At 34.1% G+C, this 22,789-nt stretch overlaps 1 protein-coding gene across 4 annotated transcripts in view; it reads left to right on the top strand.

Annotated features, from left to right (window-relative positions):
* Positions 1 to 22,789, top strand: part of LOC135221914 (calnexin-like) — a 119,080-nt gene that overhangs the window by 28,011 nt on the left and 68,280 nt on the right. For all 4 annotated transcript variants that reach the window (XM_064259932.1, XM_064259934.1, XM_064259931.1 and 1 more), the window contains exons 6-7: positions 796 to 900; positions 20,677 to 20,936. In XM_064259932.1, coding sequence (XP_064116002.1) covers positions 796 to 900; positions 20,677 to 20,936 — 365 coding nt within the window. The remainder of the gene's footprint in view (positions 1 to 795; positions 901 to 20,676; positions 20,937 to 22,789) is intronic.

Below are 22,789 nucleotides of genomic sequence, written 5' to 3'. Positions count from 1 at the left end.
TGCCTCTCATTTGGCAGAGAAGGTTATTTTTTTACCAAAGATGAAGGCAGAGCAGTAATAATTAGAGCCCAAGAATGAGTTGCATTTACGTACTTGAAGGCTAAGTCTTGGCCATGAGCTCTATGATGGATGAAATACCCACTGAAGACCCATGACTGGAATGCCAAGACTTTACCCAGAATAAAAGGCAAGAGCAACCAAGAACATGTTTCGATGATCATATCCAGCAAGGTGGCAGTCACCAGTGGTTCATAAGGCAGTCTAATGAAACTGTGCAGCCCCAAGGTAAAGTTCCAACTTAGAGGTTTGGAAACCATCTACAGGTTTGTCTGGGCAAAGTAATGAAATTTCTTATCCTGAGGTTGTTCCTTACAATCTCAGATATTCCCAAAATCAGCAAATTTGCTGAAAGTAGGCTGCTGGTGCCACTTTCACAAGACCTAAATTTCTCTGACACTTCTGAAAAGGGGGGTGTGGCTGCATGTTGGTGTTAGAGACAGGTTGCCTTGAAAGAATGATTACAGCCTTCCTTCCCTTCTGGGCCAGTGGAGCTTAAGCTGGGAATGTAAATATGGATCCTGTATTTTCTTGTAAGATATACATATTGAAATAATTGTGATGGGATCTCTTCATACAAAGTACTTTATGTTTGATGAGTGTAGAAACATGTAAAAACATTTTTAGAATTTTGAAATATAATTTGATCTTGGCGATGAGCTTGTTTGCCTACTCATAAATCTAAATGGGGAATTAAGTATGATTTGTAATTAAAAATGACTGTACATTCATTTTCAGAGACCACGGGACAAAATTGAAGAACCTTTCAAAGACAAGAAACCTCATCTTTATACCTTGATTCTTCGCCCTGATAATTCATATGAAATATTACTTGATCATGAGGTGAGTATTCTTATCCTTTTATGTTTAAAGACCAGGTCTTCTAACTTTTAATGTTGTGCACTATAGGTTAGTAGACTTCCCATGGAAATATTTTTGGTTGCTGACATTGAATTTTGAATAGACAATGAATAAATTTTCTATCCAATCTTCAGTTTGTAACCTTGGAATTAGTGCCTGTAGTTGATTGTTCACTATTGGGTGTATTTTAGGAGGTTACTGTTGGTTATTACTTTTAACCTTTACAGGCAGAGCAAAATATTCATAAACAATTCCCAGAGACTGGGCAAACTTTAACCCTCTTAGTCCAGGCTAATATATTCTAATATATACACCCATGACTGGGCTAAATTTAAGGATGGTCATTTTAAAAGAAAAGAAAAAAACTCATCAATGGAAAGAGGAAGTTATGTATATTCTCATGGTATAAGGAAAAAATTAAAAAAAAAAAAAAATCTCTGTACCTACCACAGGACGTTGGAAGTGAATATTCTCACCCCTTGCGGGCCTCTTTTTCCCTAAGACAGTCGTAAAAATATGCTCATTTTACAAAGTTATAAGTGTTCTTTCTAGTATTTTCATTTTATTTTGTCAAATTAAAATAGCAGTTAAGATGATATTGTAAAAGATGAGAACTAAAGCCAGGAACAAATTCTTAGCGTATTTATTGCAAAATATTTACGATGCGTCCTTGGATGGGATGTTGTGTCAACATTCCCCTGTATCACCTTAAGGAAGACTGAAGGTCTCTCAACTCACTCCGACTCTTATACAGTGATCTGAAGAGTTACCAATATAGGCAGTCCCCGGTTATCAGCAGGGGTTCCGTTCTCAGCTGGGTGCTGACAAGGGAAAACTGCTATTAACCGAAACTCGGTGCTTTATGGCGCCTATGTCTCCTAGTTTTGGTTGATGGTGCCTCTCTTATCTATGTTATGGCACCATAACTCAATTATTGGCACCTTATGGCACCAATAACTGAAACTCAGCCCGTTATGGCAACATAAATCGCCAATTTTATGGCGCTAGATGAGTGATATAAAACTGGATTGTCATTAACTGAGTCTGCTGATAATCAGAGACTGCCTGTAGTGATAAATGGAACTAGGGACATTTTTACCATAAAATTGTTTCAAACTGTTTGGGACCAAATCTTGAACATATATGGATGCTGCCCGGACTTTGCCTCAAAGCTATATGTAAACGTGAATGTTACCCGTCCAAAAGTGGTTAACCCTTACAGGCTGGGCTAAAATATATATTACGCACACCCCTAGACCAGGCATACTTTAATCTCCCAGTTTAAGAAGAAACAGATCAATGTAATGAGGAATATATACAAATTCACAAGACATTTTTTTTTTTAATTTCTGTACTTTCTAGGGGGAGTTGAAAGTGAATATTTCCAATCCAATGTGGAGCAATAGGCTAATTTTACCAAGATATACATGATTTTTAATAAATTTGTAGAAAACAGAGTTATGACATAGTTTTGATTGATTTATAGGTTTTTAGGCATAATGCCAAGCACTGGGGCAACTAAGGCCATTCAGTGCTAAAAAAAGAAATTGACAGTGAAAAGGTTTGAAAGGTGTAACAGGAGAAAGCCTCGCAGTTGCACTACGAGACTGGCAAAGAATTCCCTTAACTGGTCTTATGGCTGGTGTTGTAATGTTAAGCATTATAACACATGATAGAGTATAAATGGACTTAGAATAAGAGGGCACTTTTTATTATCCTTAGAGACCAATACCCAGTTTACCTACTACATCAAAACCGCAAGAAGAAAGGGTTTTGTGCATATGCAGCGTTATATTGTTTACACAAGACCAAAATCCAGCTAAGATGCCATTCCTTCTGTGGTCCATGTAATCAGCTTATTTCTCGTTAGGTTAGTGCCAAGAATATCGTTCTTTGCTTATTAATTTCATTACCGAGGTATTAGCGTTCGCTGAGAATAATAGAAAGGGCCCTTTTATCCTGAGTCCATTTATACATTATCACGTGTTACAATGTTTATCATTATGACACAATAGCTGGCCATAAGATCACTTAAGAGAATTCTTTGACATTAGTCTAGTTCCTATGGAGCTCTGGATAGGCCATGGAAAGGGTAATTCTTGAGGACAAGACAGCGACTACGCTATCAAAAATTTTATATATTAAGATTATAATCATAGCTCACACAATATCATATATTTATTGTGAAATATTTAAGATTTATTGTGAAATATTTAAGAGTATATTTATTGTGAAATATTTAAGAGATTAACTGAGATGGGGAGATTCAGTACCTTTTGTGAGATAAAAATGTTTTTTCTAATATTTGTTTGCACTTTACTTTGCAAAATTACAATTATAGCTGACATACTATCATAAAAAATAAGAACTGAAACTAACAGTAATCCATGTGTATATTTATGAGCAAATAAATAAAAAGGCATCCAGGGATAGGGATGTGCAGTACATTCCCCCCTGAAATCCCAAGTCACAGTGATCTACCTCTATCGTGTACTGAGCTACTAGAGTTGATGTAAGAGATGCCCATAAGTCATTCATGGCCTTGAAGTGATATGAACATTTTTCCTGCAAAAAAACATATCACTGGAAAAAGGATGATATGCAAATAATACAAGTGTTGTAAAAAAAAAATAATCTTAAAAATTTTCTGTAAATTTTCTGTACCTTCCACAGGAAATTAAAAGTAAATATTTCCAACTTTATGTGGGGCCTCTCTTCTAAGAAGTTCGTAAAAATTAGTAATTGTACACACAATTTATCTGGTTTTGAATCCGTGGACACAGATAGTAAAAATCTTGAACAAGGAAACCCACTAATGCCCAAAGAAACAGTAATCGGGGAAGTAAAATGATCCATGATATCCAGATAACCTGTATAAACCAGCAGGAATCACACACACTGAAAGAAAGGGAGAAAAAGAGAAAGTAGGCAAACTAAACTGGCTTTAGAAGGACAGAGAACAAAATGCATCCTCTCTTAAAGGTGGTAAGAAAGTAACCGATGCAATCCCAAGATGCCTAGGGCATTGTGGGAGATCCCAAAGACCTCGTGATCAAGAACATATGCTAATAGTTCCTTGCCTACACAATTTTTTATTAAGTATATATCTATATATAATATATATATATATATATATATATATATATATATATATATATATATATATATATATTATAATATATATATACTATATATATATAGATAGATAGATAGATAGATAGATAGATAGATAGATAGATAGATAGATAGATAGATAGATAGATAGATAGATAGATAGATAGATAGATAGTAGATAGATAGATAGATAGATAGATAGATAGATAGATAGATATACACACACACACACACACATATATATATATATATATATATATATATATATAATATATATATATATATATATATATACATAAGTCGGCCCTCGGTTAGCGGCAGGGGTTCCGTTCCTGGCCACCGACGCCAAGCGATTTTCGACGCTGAGCGATTTTAAAGCCTACGGCCGCCGCACACCTTCTTTCGAAACTCTAGACCAGTCAAAGGCGCTGTAATCCCACAACGGCGCAATAAGTAAAATTATATTTATGCAGTATAGTACCATAGAATTTACTGTACAGTACATGTGGGTGTCTAAAGTATGTAAAGATATAATAAAGTTTATACAGTGTACAGGTAGCTGTAGTGTTCAGGTTACAATCATTAGTCTTACGATAGTTCGATTTTATGAGAGATCAATTTACAATGGTCTAACTTTATCCATCTTCTAGTTACATAAGTTCAATATCAGCAAAAGAGAATGATGAAAGTATGGTGTTAACGTTATACTCGTTGCGTGAACGTGTACAGCCATGAACAACCGAACGAGAAACTACTTTTTTTTTTTCTAAGTACAACCGAACTGGATAACATCTGTTTGGCTTGTATTTCGATCATCGTACTACAGTGCAACATTACCGTATATGTTATAAATGGCGTTATGTATAGAAAAGAACTGAGATATCTTAATGTAATAACTTTTTCGCTATAGATCAGAGATCAATATAGATTAAAGATCAATCGAGAAATATACCGTTAAATTTAAACCTAGTTATAACAAACTGAGAAAACTGTTCAAACTGCTAATGACTATTATCGTACATCGGCAACAAGGATAAAACTGCAGTAAACGTCTGCCATCACACACAACTGTAGATAAAATTGGGATAAAATCATTTTAATCAAAACTACTGTGCTTGAAAGAACACATTTTACTGTTGGTTTCACGCCGATATAAGATAAATAACGTAAAGTTCGTATTACGATGATATAAAGGATTACGTATTGCGAACGGAATCACGTAATTTTTTACGCAATAAACATGCCGCCAACGTAATCTGTTAACGAAAAAAAATAGTAGTTCACATTCACAACGAGTCTTATTCAATAAATATTTCCACCTAAAAACACGCTGTATATGGAAAAATAACTGTCTCATATAAGTCAAGTATATAGATATTCGTTTATGCTAACTAGAAGCAAGAGCATTCGCTCAGAAATGCGTTATGGTGAAACAGACTCGTATTCATCAGCTGATTTCAAACCACAACATTGGCCGCTCCGCGGAATACGGGCTTAAGTTTGCCGTAGTATTTTAAAATACAATAATATGAGAATACATACAATATTCTTGGATACAGTGAAATAATGTATAACTTTTTAAAGGATTTATAGAAAAGATGCGTAATTAATAAAATAACACAATGCATTTTTCGGAACTGGCGGACAAGAACGAACATGAAAAACCATCCCCTTACAACGTGGAGCCTAGTTACAAAGGCTGCCTTAATTTGTATCTTATTTCTGTACAAAAATGAAAATACCTTTACGCAATATATTTTCATACACATTTTAAACATAAAAGCATAAACATTTAAAAAATCGATCACATCGATCACTAAATTTGCACTTTTTTTTTTTTTTTTCTTTTTTAACTATATTTTCGGAAGAGCGGAAGACGGCGGCATACAAGAACGAACTTGAAAAAAACATCGTAGTCGATAACTTGAAGGGGAGTTTCAAAAGCTGCCTTTTTATCATATTTCTGCACAGAAATAAAAATACCCTATTCGTAGTACCATTTTCATACACATTTAAACATAAAAGCATAAACATTTATTAAAATCGACACATCGATCGCTAATTTGCACTTTTTTTTAAATCGATATTTTCGGAAGAGCGCCAGGGCGGCGGCTTACAAGAAAGACATGAAAAAACATCGTATTTGATAACGTGAACGGCTATTTCAAAAGCGCCTGGTATCATATTTCTGTACAGAAATAAAAATGCCTTTCACGTAATACATTTCATACACATTTTAAACAAAAGCATGAACATTTATGAATCGACATCATAGTCGATAACTTGAAGCGGAGTTTCAAAAGCGCCTTTTTATCATATTTCTGCATAGAAAATAAAAATACCCTATTCGTAGTACATTTTCATATACATTTTAAACTAAAGCATAAACATTTATAAAATCGACACATCGATCGCTAATTTGCACTAAATCGATATTTTCGGAGAGCGCCAGGCGGCGGCTTACAGAAAGAACATGAAAAAACATCGTATTTGATAACGTGAAGGGCAGTTTCAAAAGCTGCCTTTGTATCATATTTTCTGACGAAATAATAATGCCTTTCACGTAATACATTTTCATACACATTTTAAACAAAAGCATGAACATTTATGAATCGACACATACATAGCTAAATTTGCACTTATGTAACTCGATATTTTCGGCATAGAACAGCGTCAGAGACATATATTTTACCCTAATACCTACGTAATAACTCTCCATAAAATTTGTTAATATAATTTGCATAACCTTTATGGTCTGAACGGCATTTCTACATATGTATGAACTCGTTAGACAACGGCGCTAGCGGCGCTGTTAACTGAAATTTGTGCCGTAAAGATACCTTTTAAATGCCTTATTTTTTTAATGAATATTTTTGACGACCGCCGTAAAACCGATTCGCCGTTGAGTGATTGCGCCGTTAACCGCGGGCCGCCTGTATATACAGGCGGCCCTCGGTTAGCGGCAGGGGTTCCGTTCCTGGCCACCGACGCCAAGCGATTTTCGATGCTGAGCAATTTTAAAGCCTACGGCCGCCGCACACCTTTCGAAACTCTATACCAGTCAAAGGCGCCGTAATCCCACAACGGCGCAATAAGTAAAATTATATTTATGCAGTATAGTACTTTAGAATTTACTGTACAGTACATGTGGGTGTCTAGAGTATGTAAAGATATAATAAAGTTTATACAGTGTACAGGTAGCTGTAGTGTTCAGGTTATGATCATTAGTCTTACGATAGTTCGATTTTATGAGAGATCAAATTACAATGGCCTAACTTTATCCATCTTCTAGTTACATAAGTTCAATAACAGCAAAAGAGAATGATGAAAGTATGGTTTTAACATTATACTCGTTGCGTGAACGGTTACAGCCATGAACAAATGAACGAGAAACTACTTTTTTTTGTTTTCTAAGTACAACCGAACTGGATAACATCTGTTTGAACTTTGGCTTGTATTTCGATCATCATACTACAGTGCACCATTACCGTATTTGTTATAAATGACGTTATGTATAGAATAGAACTGAGATATCTTAATGTAATAACTTTATTCGCTATAGATCAGAGATCAATATAAATAGATCAAAGATCAATCAGGAAATATAACGTTAAATTTAAACCTAGATATAACTGAAGCTGAGAAAACTGTTCATGCTGCTAATGACTATTATCGTACATCGGGAACAAGGATAAAACTGCAGTAAACGTCTGCCATCACACACAACTGTAGATAAAATTGGGATAAAATCATTTTATTCAAAACTACTCTGCTTGAAAGAACACATTTTACTGTTGGTTTCACGCCGATATAAGATAAATAACGTAAAGTTCGTATTACGATGATATAAAGGATTATTGCGAACGGAATCACGTAATGTTTTACGCAATAAACATGCTGCCAACGTAATCTGTTAACGAAAAAAATAGTAGTTCACATTCACAACGAGACACATTCATTAAATATTTACACCTAAAAACACGCTGTATAAGGAAAAATAACTTTGTCTCATATAAGTTAAGTATATAGATATTCGTTTATGCTAACTAGAACCCCCCCGTGATAAGTAAATACCCGTGTTATCCTGATACCCCCCTCAAAAATTGCTTAAAACTGCCTACTTTAATAGTTAACCCACCCAAGACCACTATTCCAATGTTTATAACTGCCTACTTTAGTTCAAACACCAAATATGTTTTCAACTATCACCTAAAACTAAATTCAAGACAGTTTTAAAGTTATTGTACAAAATTAGCCTTAAAAAATAAATGTAGTGTATGTACTACTGTACATATGTAGCCTACTAGCCTAGGGATTACAGCTAGAGCCTACATACGCATGGTGGGCCTCTTTTTTTTTTACAAGGAAAGAGAGGATGAGTGGTAGAGAACTATCAAAATATGTAAATCATATAGGGTACTCCACCAACAATCTATGTTGATAAAAGATGGCGACGATTTTGCAGTGCAATCCAGTAATATAATAACGATAATGCTACCAACAGTATGCAGCGAAACATCTCTTCCCTTCGTCACAACACGTTATATTTACTAGTATATTCCACGTAAAAACTTCATCTGACCTTTAGGCGTCTTTCCCATAAAGAGTAATAAAAGAATCAGGGCTTTTGGATGCCACATAATTAACTCGTTTATATGGGTACAATTTAAAGAACGCGCCGCATACCACATTTCATAACAACAACAAACAAACGTGTGTAGGCCAGTGTTGCCACTGGGAATGGCAATTTCTTGCTAGATTTGTTCCATAAAAGGCTAAAAAAAATCACATACCGTATATACTCGAATAACGTGCAATCTCCCATATCGTGCGACCCCCTAATTTTCACCGATAAACAGTGGTTTTGTGTTTTGTCATGTATCTCATGTATCATGCAAGTTCGTAAGGTTGGTGGTTTAGCCTGCTAATGGCCGAGTCATTCAGATGTGTGCTGATGCTAGTCAATTTACGGTAATTTTCTTAATAATCTCGAGAATTGAATAGAAAATCTCAAGATTAAAAAAAAATCCCAAGATAATAAAATAATTGTAAAAATAACACGCCTTGGAGTCCTTAATCATTCTCTCTCTCTCTCTCTCTCTCTCTCTCTCTCTCAGGAATAAATACGTACGTACTGTAATTTGCAGTAAATGTGTAGACATTGTGTGCGTGTTTAAAAAAATGTGCAGTACACACACATTCCGACGTTTCGGTTTTTGGAATTTTTCAGATTTCGGAAATGTGAGGTCAGATGCATAATCAAACAAACACCACTACTGCAGCAAAAACATTTTTTCCCTTTATGTTTTTCATTATTGTTATTTATTAATTACAGTTTATTTAAATAAATATAATATAATACTGTTAAATGAATGAGATAATTAAGATCACCTATAATAAAAATAGTGGGACAATTAATACCATATGTTCATAATAGGTATTATTTTCAAAACAAAACATTCCGTAAAACACCAAAAATATATGTACATAACAAGCAAAATATATAATGTTTTGCAGTTCAACTTGTGAATTTTAACAATAAGTTATGACTATATAATATATTTTACCATATCGATCTTGAAGTTGAAGAGTCGTAAAATTCTGAGGATGGTCCGGGAAAAGGATTTGTACTTTGTGATTACGTATCGCTACAACACCATGTGGTATTTTCATACCACTATATTGATGACGCATCGCTACGACACACTGGTGTTTTTCATACCACTATACGTTAAAGTTAAAAACATGACATAGAATCGACTTTGCGACTTCGTTCACTTTGATATTTTTAACGATACAATAACTCATTTGTACTACTAAAACCATCTTCACATAAGTAATTTTTCGTAAGATATGTGTTGTTGCAAAAGCTAGCTTATACATAAAAGGCTTTTATAATTTAAGTCATCTTAGATATACATATGCACCCAAACTCATTGTGGGGAAATTTACTACTGTTTCCTCGGATATTGAAAATACTTTAGCATCATTCAAACACTTTAATAACTAATTAAGCATAAATACTAGGCTATACATATTTACATCGTATACAAATACTACATACAGTTATATACACATACTTTTATATACAAAGTTAACAGTTATATACACATACTTTTATATACAAAGTTAATCATATGAGTAGTGATCAGACGACAGCTGTGCACTGGACTACGTACGTACTACTTGGAAGATAAAACGAACAAAAATTTTGTTGTTGTTAGTCGCCGGGATAGATTAACATTTTTCCAGAGATTAAAAAGCTGAATTTTGTTTTGAAGGTATGTCAACCGCGATATTATATTATTGTTTTCACGAAGGAATAATTATATAAAGAAAATTATTGAGTAATTTTTGCCTGTCAGCAGTCAGAAAATCACGAACATGGTAACGTCAAAACCTTAGTGCCATCCATGGCGATTATGTCTATAAAATTAAACAGAAGCAGAGGGCAGTCATTGGATAACAGATCTCCATGGCTACCAACCAACCAATCAGGTGTTAGTTATACTACTCTGTATTTCTTAGAATGAACGTTACACACACGAAGCTAACGATGATGTATGTGTTTTGCATACAGTACGTAGTTTTAGTTTTTATTATTAGTGTAAGTATTTTACTGATTTCATGAAGAATAGAATGATTCCTTCTCATTACTTTGAATGCAAAATGGCTTGAAGATTCTTCCGCAAAAAGAAGAGAAAAAAAAAATTCCTTAGAAGATGATACCTATTTACTAACGCTGGTTGACATACCTTCAAAACAAAATTCAGCTCTTTAATCTCTGGAAAAATGTTAATCTATCCCGGCGACTAACAACAACAAAATTTTTGTTTGTTTTATCTTCCAAGTAGTACGTACGTAGTCCGTGCACAGCTTGTCGTCTGATCACTACTCATATGATTAATTTTGTATATAAAAGTATGTGTATATAACTGTTAACTTTGTATATAAAGTATGTGTATATAACTGTATGTAGTATTTGTATACGATGTAAATATGTATAGCCTAGTATTTGATGCATTATATTATTAAAGTGTTTGAATGATGCTAAAGTATTTCAATATCCGAGGAAACAGTAGTAAAACTTTCCCCACAATGAGTTTGGGTACATATGTATATCTAAGATGACTTAAATTATAAAAGCCTTTTATGTATAAGCTAGCTTTTGTAACAACACATATCTTACGAAAAATTACTTATGTGAAGATGGTTTTAGTAGTACAAATGATATTATTGTATCGTTAAAAATATCAAAGTAACGAAGTCGCAAAGTCGATTCTATGTCATGTTTTTCCTAAACGCGTTGACTTAAAGGAGAACGTTATTTTGGTTGTTTTATCACTGGCACAAACCCATAACAATGCAGTGTATGTATGATAATTCTAAACTATTATTCACTACCAAAATAACGATGATATTTTGTATTGAAAATTAATGTTACGTATATTCCAAACATTATTACTACGTAGCATGAATAGTACTATAAAAATTTCGAAAGATAATCTTGCTGTGAACGCTACCATAATTTGATTTTCATATACGTACGTTCATTTTGTCAGCTGGCTGGCCTCGCATAGATAAAATTGATTTCACTGATATGGAATACTCACGAATAGCCTTTTTATTTATGAAGATATGACGTAAATATATAAGGTAAAAAAAATGCTTTTATGTATTTCGTTTACGCTTCGTCGCCAATAACAAACAGCAATACTTACGATAATCTATGACAAATAGCGTTTGTATGACTTCATTGTTCAGAGAAGTTATATACGAATACTGCCAAATAATAATGAAGTTCGAATTAATTTTAGCCTTAATGTTATTACTACTGTAATTACACTACCACTACTATTAAAATTTCTAAAAGTTTATCAAAACAAAAAATGTCGCTTTGAACGCAACCGTATACATAAACCATTTTCGTACGTAAAGGTATATGCTTACATTTTGTGGCTGGCCACTCCGACGATAAGTTGAGTGCAATGATGTGGAATTATTCTTCGAATAGGCTATTATTATGAAGATATGACTCTAATATATATGGTAAGTTTTAATGGTTTTATTACCTTTATTATCAGTTAATATCATAATGTGAATGTTTGTGTACGTTGGTGGTTATCGCACTGCAACTACGCTTAGCCTACCAATGAACGTCGTACATAAACCTTGAATAGGCTATTTATTTCGAAGATAGGACAATAATATATTAGGTGAGAATGGTTTTATTACCTTTATTGTCAGTTAATATCATTATATGAGTCTTTAAATGAATGTTGGTAGTTATCGGACCACGGCCGAGGGTTAGCCTACCGTAAAACATCGCATACGCAACACAACAAACCCGTGATGCAGCGATTCATACCAGTGATGTAACATGAGAAACGGTCCAAGAAAAAACCCGTGATTAACTGGATCCGTGAATACTGATCCGTGAATAAGCGATGCCCCACTGTATATATATCTGTATATATCTATATCTACAGTCAGCGCCATTTGTATTGAGAATTTTTGGAATTCTCAATCATTTTGTTGTTTTTTGGACCTGTATTATATTTCTCGCAAAAAAAATTGGCCAGGACAAAATGACTGATTGGCACATTTTACTTATCCACCCATGCACTACTGGTGACAATTTCAAAGCGTTAGCACCCAATTGTCAGCCATAAGGAGTGCATTTCTTTTGACGGCGGTCCACATATTTCGTTTTTGTGCTTTGTGCGCAATGAGTGTTGGCGTCTACCATGCCCTTAGTGATGTCTGGTAAAAATACCAGCCATGATAATATTGAGAGAGTTGTTGAACTACATAAAGTTGGTAAAAGAAACCGAGAAATTGCCGAAATTACTTGTGTTAATGAGAAGACAGTGTCGCGACTACTCCAAAAATGGCGTCAGGCTGGATCTGGTGATAACGTTCCCTAACACAAACACGGCGGGGGTAGGTCTTTGAAGATTCCTACGAAGACTTTAAGGCTTTTAAGGCATCAGTTGGACCTTAATCCTTCAATTACTGCAAAGGAATTGAAAGAAAAGAACCCTAAGCTCCTTAGAAATGTCTCTGTAAGGACAATTCAGCGCAACATCCAGAAGCGTCTAGAATATTCCAAGGTGAAAGCACGAGTCAAGCCCCTCATGACTGCTAAGCAACATCGCCATTGTGTTCAATTTGCCAAGGATCATAAGGACTGGGACCTTGTACAGTGGCATAAGGTCCTTTGGACTGATGAAGCAACGTTCTGCGTCAGTGAGAACAAGGGCATGAAGATTTGGAAGTCACGCACTTCGTCAGCGTGTGACCCGCAGCTGACTGTGACCAGTGTTAAGCATCCGCCCTACCTCATGGTTTGGGGCTCCTTTGGCTACGGTGGACTAAGGAATATTGTCATGCTTCCTAGATGCCAAACGCTTAATTCTGAGCATTATATTAAGCTGCTAAAGGAAAATTTAGCAGTCTTTCGCCAAAACCGGCTGTGAGATCCTTAAGCAGGATGGTGTCCCTTGCCACACCTCAAGGGCATCCTAAAGGTGGCTCTCTGAAAACGAGGTTGAATTTATGCATGACTGGCCTGGCCAATCACCTGATCTGTCCCCCACAAAAAACCTTTAGGGAATCTTGAAATGCCTCCTTCGTAAGGAGGATATGTCGACAATCCCCAAGGTTGAGATTGCAATAAGGAAGGTCTGGGGGGAAATACCCCTCGCCCACTGTCAGAACTTGGCTGATAGTCTTCCACAGCGACTCCAAAAGGTCATCAAGTCCAAGGACTTCCCCATCAGGAAGTAGCAATGACGGCATAAGTGTTAAAGTATTTTATTTTAAATTTTTATGAATTAAATTTATTTTTTCTGCAAGCTAATTTCTCTTAGATATATATATTATATAGATATATATATATAGATATATATCTATATATATATATATATCTATATATATATATCTATAGATATATACACTGCGCGTCAAAATAATTGTTGCCTTTCAAAACGCGACAGTTTTTTTGCCGCGAATAAGGCGACCCCCATATCTATGGGGAAAAAATCGGCTGGGAGAAACTGACTAATTGGCAACACAACTGAGTCATTTGTCTCACTCACAGCGTGGGAAAAAGTAACCAAAAGTTATCGGTCAGTGTTCTTAAGTGATTTATGAACAGTAGACATCGATCGTGACCTGCCTGATTTTTTGGATCACGCTTCCAGAATTTTCTTGTGAAAGTGTGTGTACGCTAGTTTACTATGTCTACAGGGTATACCTCATTTGAAAATCGTGTACGAGTTGTGCAGTTACACAGTGAAGGTTATAAAACTGGCGAAATTAGTAAGAAAATTGGTGTAAACCAGCGAACTGTGCAGCGCATTTTGAAAAAATACCACGACAATGGAGACCAGGAAGTACCTCGTGCTTCTACAAGTTCTGGGAGGGCCACGTATCATTAGTAACAGGGGTTTAAGAGTGCTGGGCAGGGATATTGAAGTCAATCCGACCCTTACTGCCAGAGAACTTAAGGTTGCAAATCCAGATATAGTGGCAGGAGCTTCTGTTAGGACCATACAGCGGCGCTTGAGCAAGGACTTGAAATATTCAAAAGTGAAGGCGCGTAAGAAGCCGCTGATAACCACTAAACAAAAGAAGACTCGACTAATTTGCACATTCTTACAAAGACTGGGCTCTGGCAAAATGGCGTCAAGTGCTATGGAGTGACGAAGCAAGTTTTTTTGTTTCGGACAATAAGGGAAAGTGTGTGTGGCGAAAGTCGACATCAGACCCGCTGGACCCCAAGTACCCCTTGCACGTGTGTGAAATTCCCTTCTTATGTAATGGTATATGGGGTTGTTTTGGTTATGGTGGTAAAGGTAATTTGGTAATATTACCTCGTAACAATAACTGTTAATAAGGACTCGTATTACACACTGTTGAACGAGAATTTGGAGGAATCTTTTGAGCCCAGTAAAAACAAGTATTTTCAGCAGGACGGAGCGCCTTCGCATACTGCGAAACAAAATATTAATTGGTTCAAGAACTGTGGAATTGATTATATACAAGACTGGCCAGGTAATTCCCCAGATATTTCGCCTATTGAAAATCTTTGGGCGATTATGAAAAGAAAATTACAGGACGTTGACACGACAACAACTGAAAAGTTAGAGACAGAGTTGAAACGTATCTGGGACAACCTTGACGAGAAGCTCCTCCAAAAACTTGCAGATTCCGTCCCCAATAGGCTTAAAGAAGTTCGGAAACGTCGGGGAATGCCTATTAAATTATTAGGCTAGGAGTTGGGAGAGTGTAACCTTATTTTTTTTTTTTATTACTAACCATTGATTTTTAATTAATATTTTCTTTTCCGCAACATGTTTTTTCTTACGAAATCGCTACCACGACAGTTTTTTGACGGGTACTGTATATCTTATAGGATATTATTATATTATAGATATATATATGAATATAATATAATTTATATATAGATCATATTATATATATATAGAATACTATATATATTAATAATATATATATTTTTTATAATATTTATATTTATATAATAAATATTATAATATATATATTTATACTATACTAAGTTATAGATATAATATATATAGGATATACTATTAGATATAAGAATATTAAGATATTTAGATATATAAGTCAGTAATGGATATAATATATAGTTATATTATATATCTTTATAATATACTATATAGTATATATATATATATATATATAATATATTATTTAATTAAGATATAGGAGAAATAAGAAGGATAGGATAAGGATAGGGATAGATAGATAAGAAATATATTAGATATATATAGATTAGATATATATATAATAAAGATATATATAGATTAGATTATTTATATAGATAGTATATATATATAGATAAATATATTATAGGATAATATATAAGATATATATATATAAGATATATATATATAGATATAATATTATATAGATTATTATTATATTATATAAGATAATATATATAGTAAATTATATTAATATTATTAGGACTTATTATATTAATATATATATATATATATAATATATAATATATATTATATTATATTATTTTTATATTTAAGATATATATAGATATTATATAGATATATTATATATATATATAAGATTATATAGATTATAGATGATAGATTATATATATATATATATTATAGTTTATATAATTATATATTTATATATATATATATATATATATTATAATATATAAGAATTATTAAGATATATTATAGATATATTTATAAGTATATATAGATATAATATAGATATATATTAGATATTAGTTTAGATATTATCTATTTAAAGATATTATTATTCAGATAGTATATATATAATTAGATATATATATATAATAATCTATATACTATATATAATATATATATACTATATATATATATATATATATATTATAATTCTTATATTATTATATTATATTTAATATAATAATATATTAAATATAAATATATATAATATAATATAACTGCGCAATCGCTTAGCAGCGAATCAGTTTTATGGCTGTCATAAAAAAACATTCATTAAAAAAATAAAGCATTATGACATTTTTACGGCACAATTTTCGGTTAACCGCACCGCTAGCACAGTCATGTCTAACGAGTTCATACATTTGTAGAAATGCTGTTCAGACCATAAAGGTTATACAAATATTAACAAATTTTATGGAGACACAGGTATTATGGTAAAATATATGCCTCTGACGCTTTTCTATGCCAAAAATAGAGTTACATAGGTGCAGATTTAGCTATGGATGTGTCGATTTATAAATGGTCATGCTTTTATGTTTAAAATGTGTGTGAAAATTATTACGTACAGGTTTTTTTTTTATTTCTGCACAGAAATATGATACAAAGGCAGCTTTTGAAACTACCTTTCACATTATCAAAGAGGATGTTTTTTCATGTTTTTTCTTGTGAGCCGCTGCCTGTTGCTCTTCCGAAAATAGTTAGAAAAAGTGCAAATTTAGCGAACGATATGTCGATTTCATAAATGTTCATGCTTTTATGTTTAAAATGTGTATGAAAATGTAATACGTATAGGGTAATTTTATTTCTGCGCAGAAATATGATACAAAGGCAGCTTTTGAAACTGCCCTTCACCTTATCAAATACGATTTTTTTTTCATGTTCGTTCTTGTAAGCTGCCGCCTGCCGCTCTTCCAAAAATATAGAGTTAAAAAGAGTGCAAATTTAGCAATTGATGTTTCGATTTTATAAATGTTCATGCTTTTATGTTTAAAATGTGTATGAAAATACGTATATTACGTATAGGGTATTTTTATTTTTGTACAGTGGTACCTCGAGACACGAAATTAATCCGTTCCGAGGCGCCCTTCGTATCGTGAGTTTTTCGCGTCTTGAACCGCATTTTACATGTAAAATGGCTAATCCGTTCCAAGCCCTCCAAAAACACCCTAGTAAATTTCATAATACATAAAGCTAAATTGACCTATAAACAATGAAATACTACAACAATTTGGACCATACAATACCTAACTTAATACATACTGCAAATTACCTGTAAATAAAGTGTATTAGTGTACATGGTATACAAGAAATACTGTACATACATACGTACATATGTAGTAAAATGTGGAAGCTTACCTTCTTGCACGATTGCTTATTTGTATGGTGTTTGTATGTTGCATGGAACCAGTGGTTATTCAGCAATGGGACCAACGGCTTTACGTGACTTCCGAACCACGTCGAGAGTGAACTTCTATCACCAGAAATACACATCTCTAAACCCTAAGTGGAATGCCCGAGAATCGAACTCGCGGCCACCGAGGTGACAAAGACCATACTAACCACGCCACTGAGACACTTCCCGCATGATCGCATCCAAGCTCCTAGCCTCCAGCTTGGCTGGCAGTGCAGACTGAAGCGCAGGCCACTGGATTGGATTATTTTGAATTCTTGAACATTCTGATGATGATTCTCTAGTAATTGGTTATTTGTAAATATATTTGTTTTACTTTACCACTAACTGGACATTAAAAGCACATTCTACCATATTAAAGTCACATCGCAAAAACTATTTGATATAAATTTATCATTATTATACAATTTTTTAGAAGGTACTTGTAGATTTAAGTTACATTAAAATACATGGTCTAAATATATGAAATGCTAATGTTATTCATACATTTCACATATTATCTATATGCCTAGATGCCAGAATTTCCTATACAGCCATGTAAATCTATGATAATCAAAATGAAAGGCTGGCAAAGGCATGGGATCACTTTGTTTCCTTAAAGGAAGCGAGAGAACCAGGCGCGGGCACAGTTGAATAAGCCAGGAGCTGTGAGTCCGCAGTTGGATATACTGGAACAGGTTGCCTGGCGCAGGTGCGAGTATGGGAGCCAGATCTGGGCTCCCAGGAGCGGGTACCTCAAGACAAGACAGGTGCCTAGACTGATGTTTCTGGCACTTTGAATCCTTGTAAAAGAATAACAAGGGAGAATCCCATGGGCATGTCAGCAGCTGAAAAGCTAAAACTGAGGGATCCACCCTTTTAGCTACACAAGGGAAGAGGGTTGTCAATAGTACCCCTGTGACGCTTGACCGGTAATGGAGAAGCAGGCCCAGAACCATTATGTCTCTTTTCAATGGCCAGGATGAATACAGGAAGCATCTACAACATCCTTCTTGCACTCTTACTAAGGATGCCCTTTCGTTCTTTATTGGTGACCTGTTCTCCAAAGCATATACCCAGATTCAGGATAACACTTTCCCTTGATCAAAGTTAAACTCATGAAGACAGAGCAATAGCAGCCTCTCTCACCTTCAAACAATTTATCCCTCTCGGGCATTCTTCAGTCAATTTATTGGAGGAGCAAGTAGATCTTTGTGCGTTATTATTTGAAAGAAGTGGGAACAATTTTGGAAAATTTCAGTACCCTCAGTCCTTTGGCAGTGGCTGGCATGGCATTGAGGGGAAGAACCATAGGAGAGACACACACTCTTCTGTCTCTTTGCCTTGTTGTAGAGATTTGAGCTTTTGGGGAGCCTGGGGGTACATCGTAAACAGTACCCACCAGTTTGTTGGATAGGTAGTGTATGTGTTTTTATTGTCAGAATTGGCGACAGGTGTTGTCTGGTTTGTTGTGATACTGCGCCCAGGGCAAGGGATAATTTTTTTCCTATATTACGTCTTGTCGGCGATCAGGCACATCTTCTGTTGTAAGACTCCCACTGATGTAGAGACGACTCTAGGCAGTGTTAGCTAATTTTTCTAGTTCAGGTTATTAACATACTTAATGTGTTGAATTAGATTACGTACAGTCATCTCTCAATTAACGTGTGTTTAATTAACATGTTTATTATTTAACGCTAGCCAGAAAATATTAAAAGAAAAAAAAAAAGAAAAATTTTAATTTAATGTGAATTGGCGCCTGAGTGTTGTTTTTAAATCACCCACCCATCAGCGCTGCAGACGTCAGCCGTTGACATGAACAAAGACATAGCACAGTATGTATTTATTAATAAAGCATAAAAAAGAAAAGAGACAAAACGAGAATCAGCTTCGTTCCGACATCGGCATAATTGAGTGATGTCAGGCTGCTGATGGCTACGTATAATTACACACTTAAACAATAATATGCATCTTTTCCATGAATCTTTAAAAAGTTATACATTACTTCACTGTATCCAGAAATATTTTATGTATTCTCATATTATTGTGTTATAAAATAATAATATAGCGGTCAATGTTTTGGTTTGGAAATCAGCTGATGACTAATAAGAGTTTATTTCGCCATATTTAACTAAGTTCTGTGCAAATTTTCTTGCTTCTAGTTAGCATAAATGAATATCCAGATACTTTACTTATATGAGACAAGGTCATTTTTCTTTATATGACGAATTGTTAAGTCAAAATATGGCTTGAATAAGTCTCGTTGTGAACTGAATTATTTTTTTCGTTAACAGATTGCGTTGGGAGCATATTTATTGCTTAAAAAGAAAAAATGTGATTCCGTTCACTATTTTTACTTTATTTCATTGTAATATGAGCTTTACATTATTTACCTTTTATTTACGTGAAAACAACAGCAAAATTTGTTGTTTCAAGCCCAGTAGTTTTTTATTAAAATTATTTTCTCACGATTTTATCTGCAGTTGTGTTTGATGGCTTAACTTTACTGGAGTTTCATCCTTGTTGCTGATGCACAATAAGTCCTTAACGGCTGATCTTTGATCCATAGCAAGTAAAGTTATTACATAAAATTATATCAGTCCTATTCTACATAACGTTATTTATAACAACTATGGTAATTGTTTACTATTGTGTGATGGTTGAAATACACCTAAAATATGTTGCTGTTATCCAATTCGGTTGTACTTAGCAAAAAAGCATTGAGTTCTCCAAGTCCAGGAATGTAACCCCCTTTATTCCTGTTAGTTCATATGGGAAAAATATGTTTAAATAACATGTTTTTAATTAAAGCAAGCTCTCCAGAACCGTGACCCTCGTGTTAATTGAGAGGTGACTGCAGTCCATTCATCCCTCATCCCTTGCAATATGAATTTTGAACTTAGGATGCCGTGGGAGGATAATCACTTGTTAAGCAATTACTTGGTAAGTATCATAAAATGTTATTTTCCTCAGGTTGTGAATTCGGGTAATTTACTAGACGACTTCACTCCTCCTGTCAATCCTCCTAAAGAAATCGATGACCCAGATGATTTTATGCCAGAAGATTGGGATGAAAGGGAAAAGATTCCAGACCCAGAAGCAGTGAAGCCAGATGACTGGGATGAGGAGGCTCCCATGCAAATTCCTGATCCAGAGGCAGTCAAACCAAGAGGTTGGTTAGACAGTGAACCAGAGATGATACCTGATCCAGCTGCAGAAAAGCCTGAAGACTGGTTAGTGAATTTGAGTTGTTTTATAAGTGTTTTTCCCATGGTTTCATCTAGAATCTTAAATTCATACTATAAAGTTTTAATTGCCATTTTACATTAGTGATTTGTTCAAGGGTGTGGGTTTGGGATTCTTTTAGTTGTCTAACAAGACTGTCTTGGCATATTTTAAAATATAAGCCCTTAGTGTTTAATTATTCTTAACTAGTTATAAGCAAAACCAGGAAGTGGGTCAAAGCAATTTTTTGAATCCCCTGGGATATTCATACAAATGAAGATTTAGTACATTTAAGTAAGCATTCTACTTAATGGTAGAAATTGTTTAGTAAAATTAAAATCATTAGTCTAGGGCACCATTCGTTCTGGAAAATATAGAAGCAAAATCACTAGATTTATGATGTAATTTTTTTTTTATAACAAGATCTTGTTCAGTTTGAATTCTGTACTTTTACATAGCTTATTTGTGGTGTTTGTGTGTTTGGGGGGGGGGGGGGGGGGGGAAATTGGATTTGGAGATGCTCCATTGCACAAAAGGGAGTAGGCTGGCTGTCTGTTTTTGGATCTCCCAGGTCATAAGTGGCAAGCTGGAGCACTTATGTATAAACTGATGGGGAAAATAAAAAACAGGAAATCAAATGAATGGCAGGTACATATTATAGTACGTGTTTTTGTGATTAAAAGATGTATATTTTTGTTTATTGAAAGATCACTGGAAAAGAAAGAAGGGGAGAATGTCATGAACTTCATTTTTGGAGTCATTTTAGTTTTGATAGTCTATGATCGTTATTAACTGTATATATTAACTGTATATACATAAGTGTAAATGATCACTCAATCGCTAGTTGATTAGACTTGTCCTTATGTATAGCTATACTCAGAACTAATGCTACATGGTTGCATAGGATTTCGTTCAAAATTCACTAACCGGCAACTAACGTACTCTATATTTATCTACTATTTCAATGTAAAACATGATTTTTGCATACAGTAAAGCCGCAATATGTTCCATAAGACTGAAATCTGTCATATATTTAAAAACTAAGAAAATGTCGCATGTAGCCAAATTTCAGAAAAAACACTTGCGAAACCTTTTCAAAACTCGTTCACTCATGTTTTTGTTACTTATGCACAACATTTATTAGCATGCAACTTCAATGAACTGTAAGCACTACCAATTGATGCTGTGTGTGTGTGTGTGTGTATGATGATGATGATATGATGGCAGGCACTTGATTTCCAGCTTGGTGCTAGTAAATCCTAATGTCAAGACCTCAGGTTTGTTAGTTATGAAAAATACAAATTAGTTACAAATTTGGTATTTGTTTCAAAAATTCACCGTAAATCTAAATATTGTTCTAGAGACTTCCAATTTGTTTCAAAATGAAGACAAATGATTGAATATTACGATACTGTAAGAGTTTTAGCTTGCAATTGCAGTTTTCGACCATTTCAGAGGAGTTAAAGTTGACCGAATGTCGAATTTTTTTAAATATTTTTTTATATGCAAATATTTCAAAAATGAAAAAGCTACAACCTTCAAATATTTTTTTTTTGTATTCTGCATGAAATTATGCACATTTTCATATATGAAACTTTATAAAATGCCTAATATGAAAATGAGCAAATATTAGGAGAAAGCGACGTACGCATTTCGGAGATTTGCGGCCGCGAATCGGCGTGCGGAGGGAAGGAAAAAAGTGTTTTTTTTTCAAAAATTCACCATAAATCTAAATATTGTTCTAGAGACTTCGAATTTGTTTTAAAGTGAAGATAAATGACTAAATATTATTAGACTAAGAGTTTTAGCTTACAATTGCGTTTTTTTACCATTTCGGTTGAGTCAAATTTGACCGAACATA

Source organism: Macrobrachium nipponense, chromosome 3, assembly GCF_015104395.2.
Source record: "Macrobrachium nipponense isolate FS-2020 chromosome 3, ASM1510439v2, whole genome shotgun sequence".
NCBI lineage: Eukaryota > Metazoa > Arthropoda > Malacostraca > Decapoda > Palaemonidae > Macrobrachium > Macrobrachium nipponense.
The sequence above is the reverse complement of the archived record's forward strand: the minus strand, read 5'-3'. Positions and strand labels throughout refer to the sequence as shown.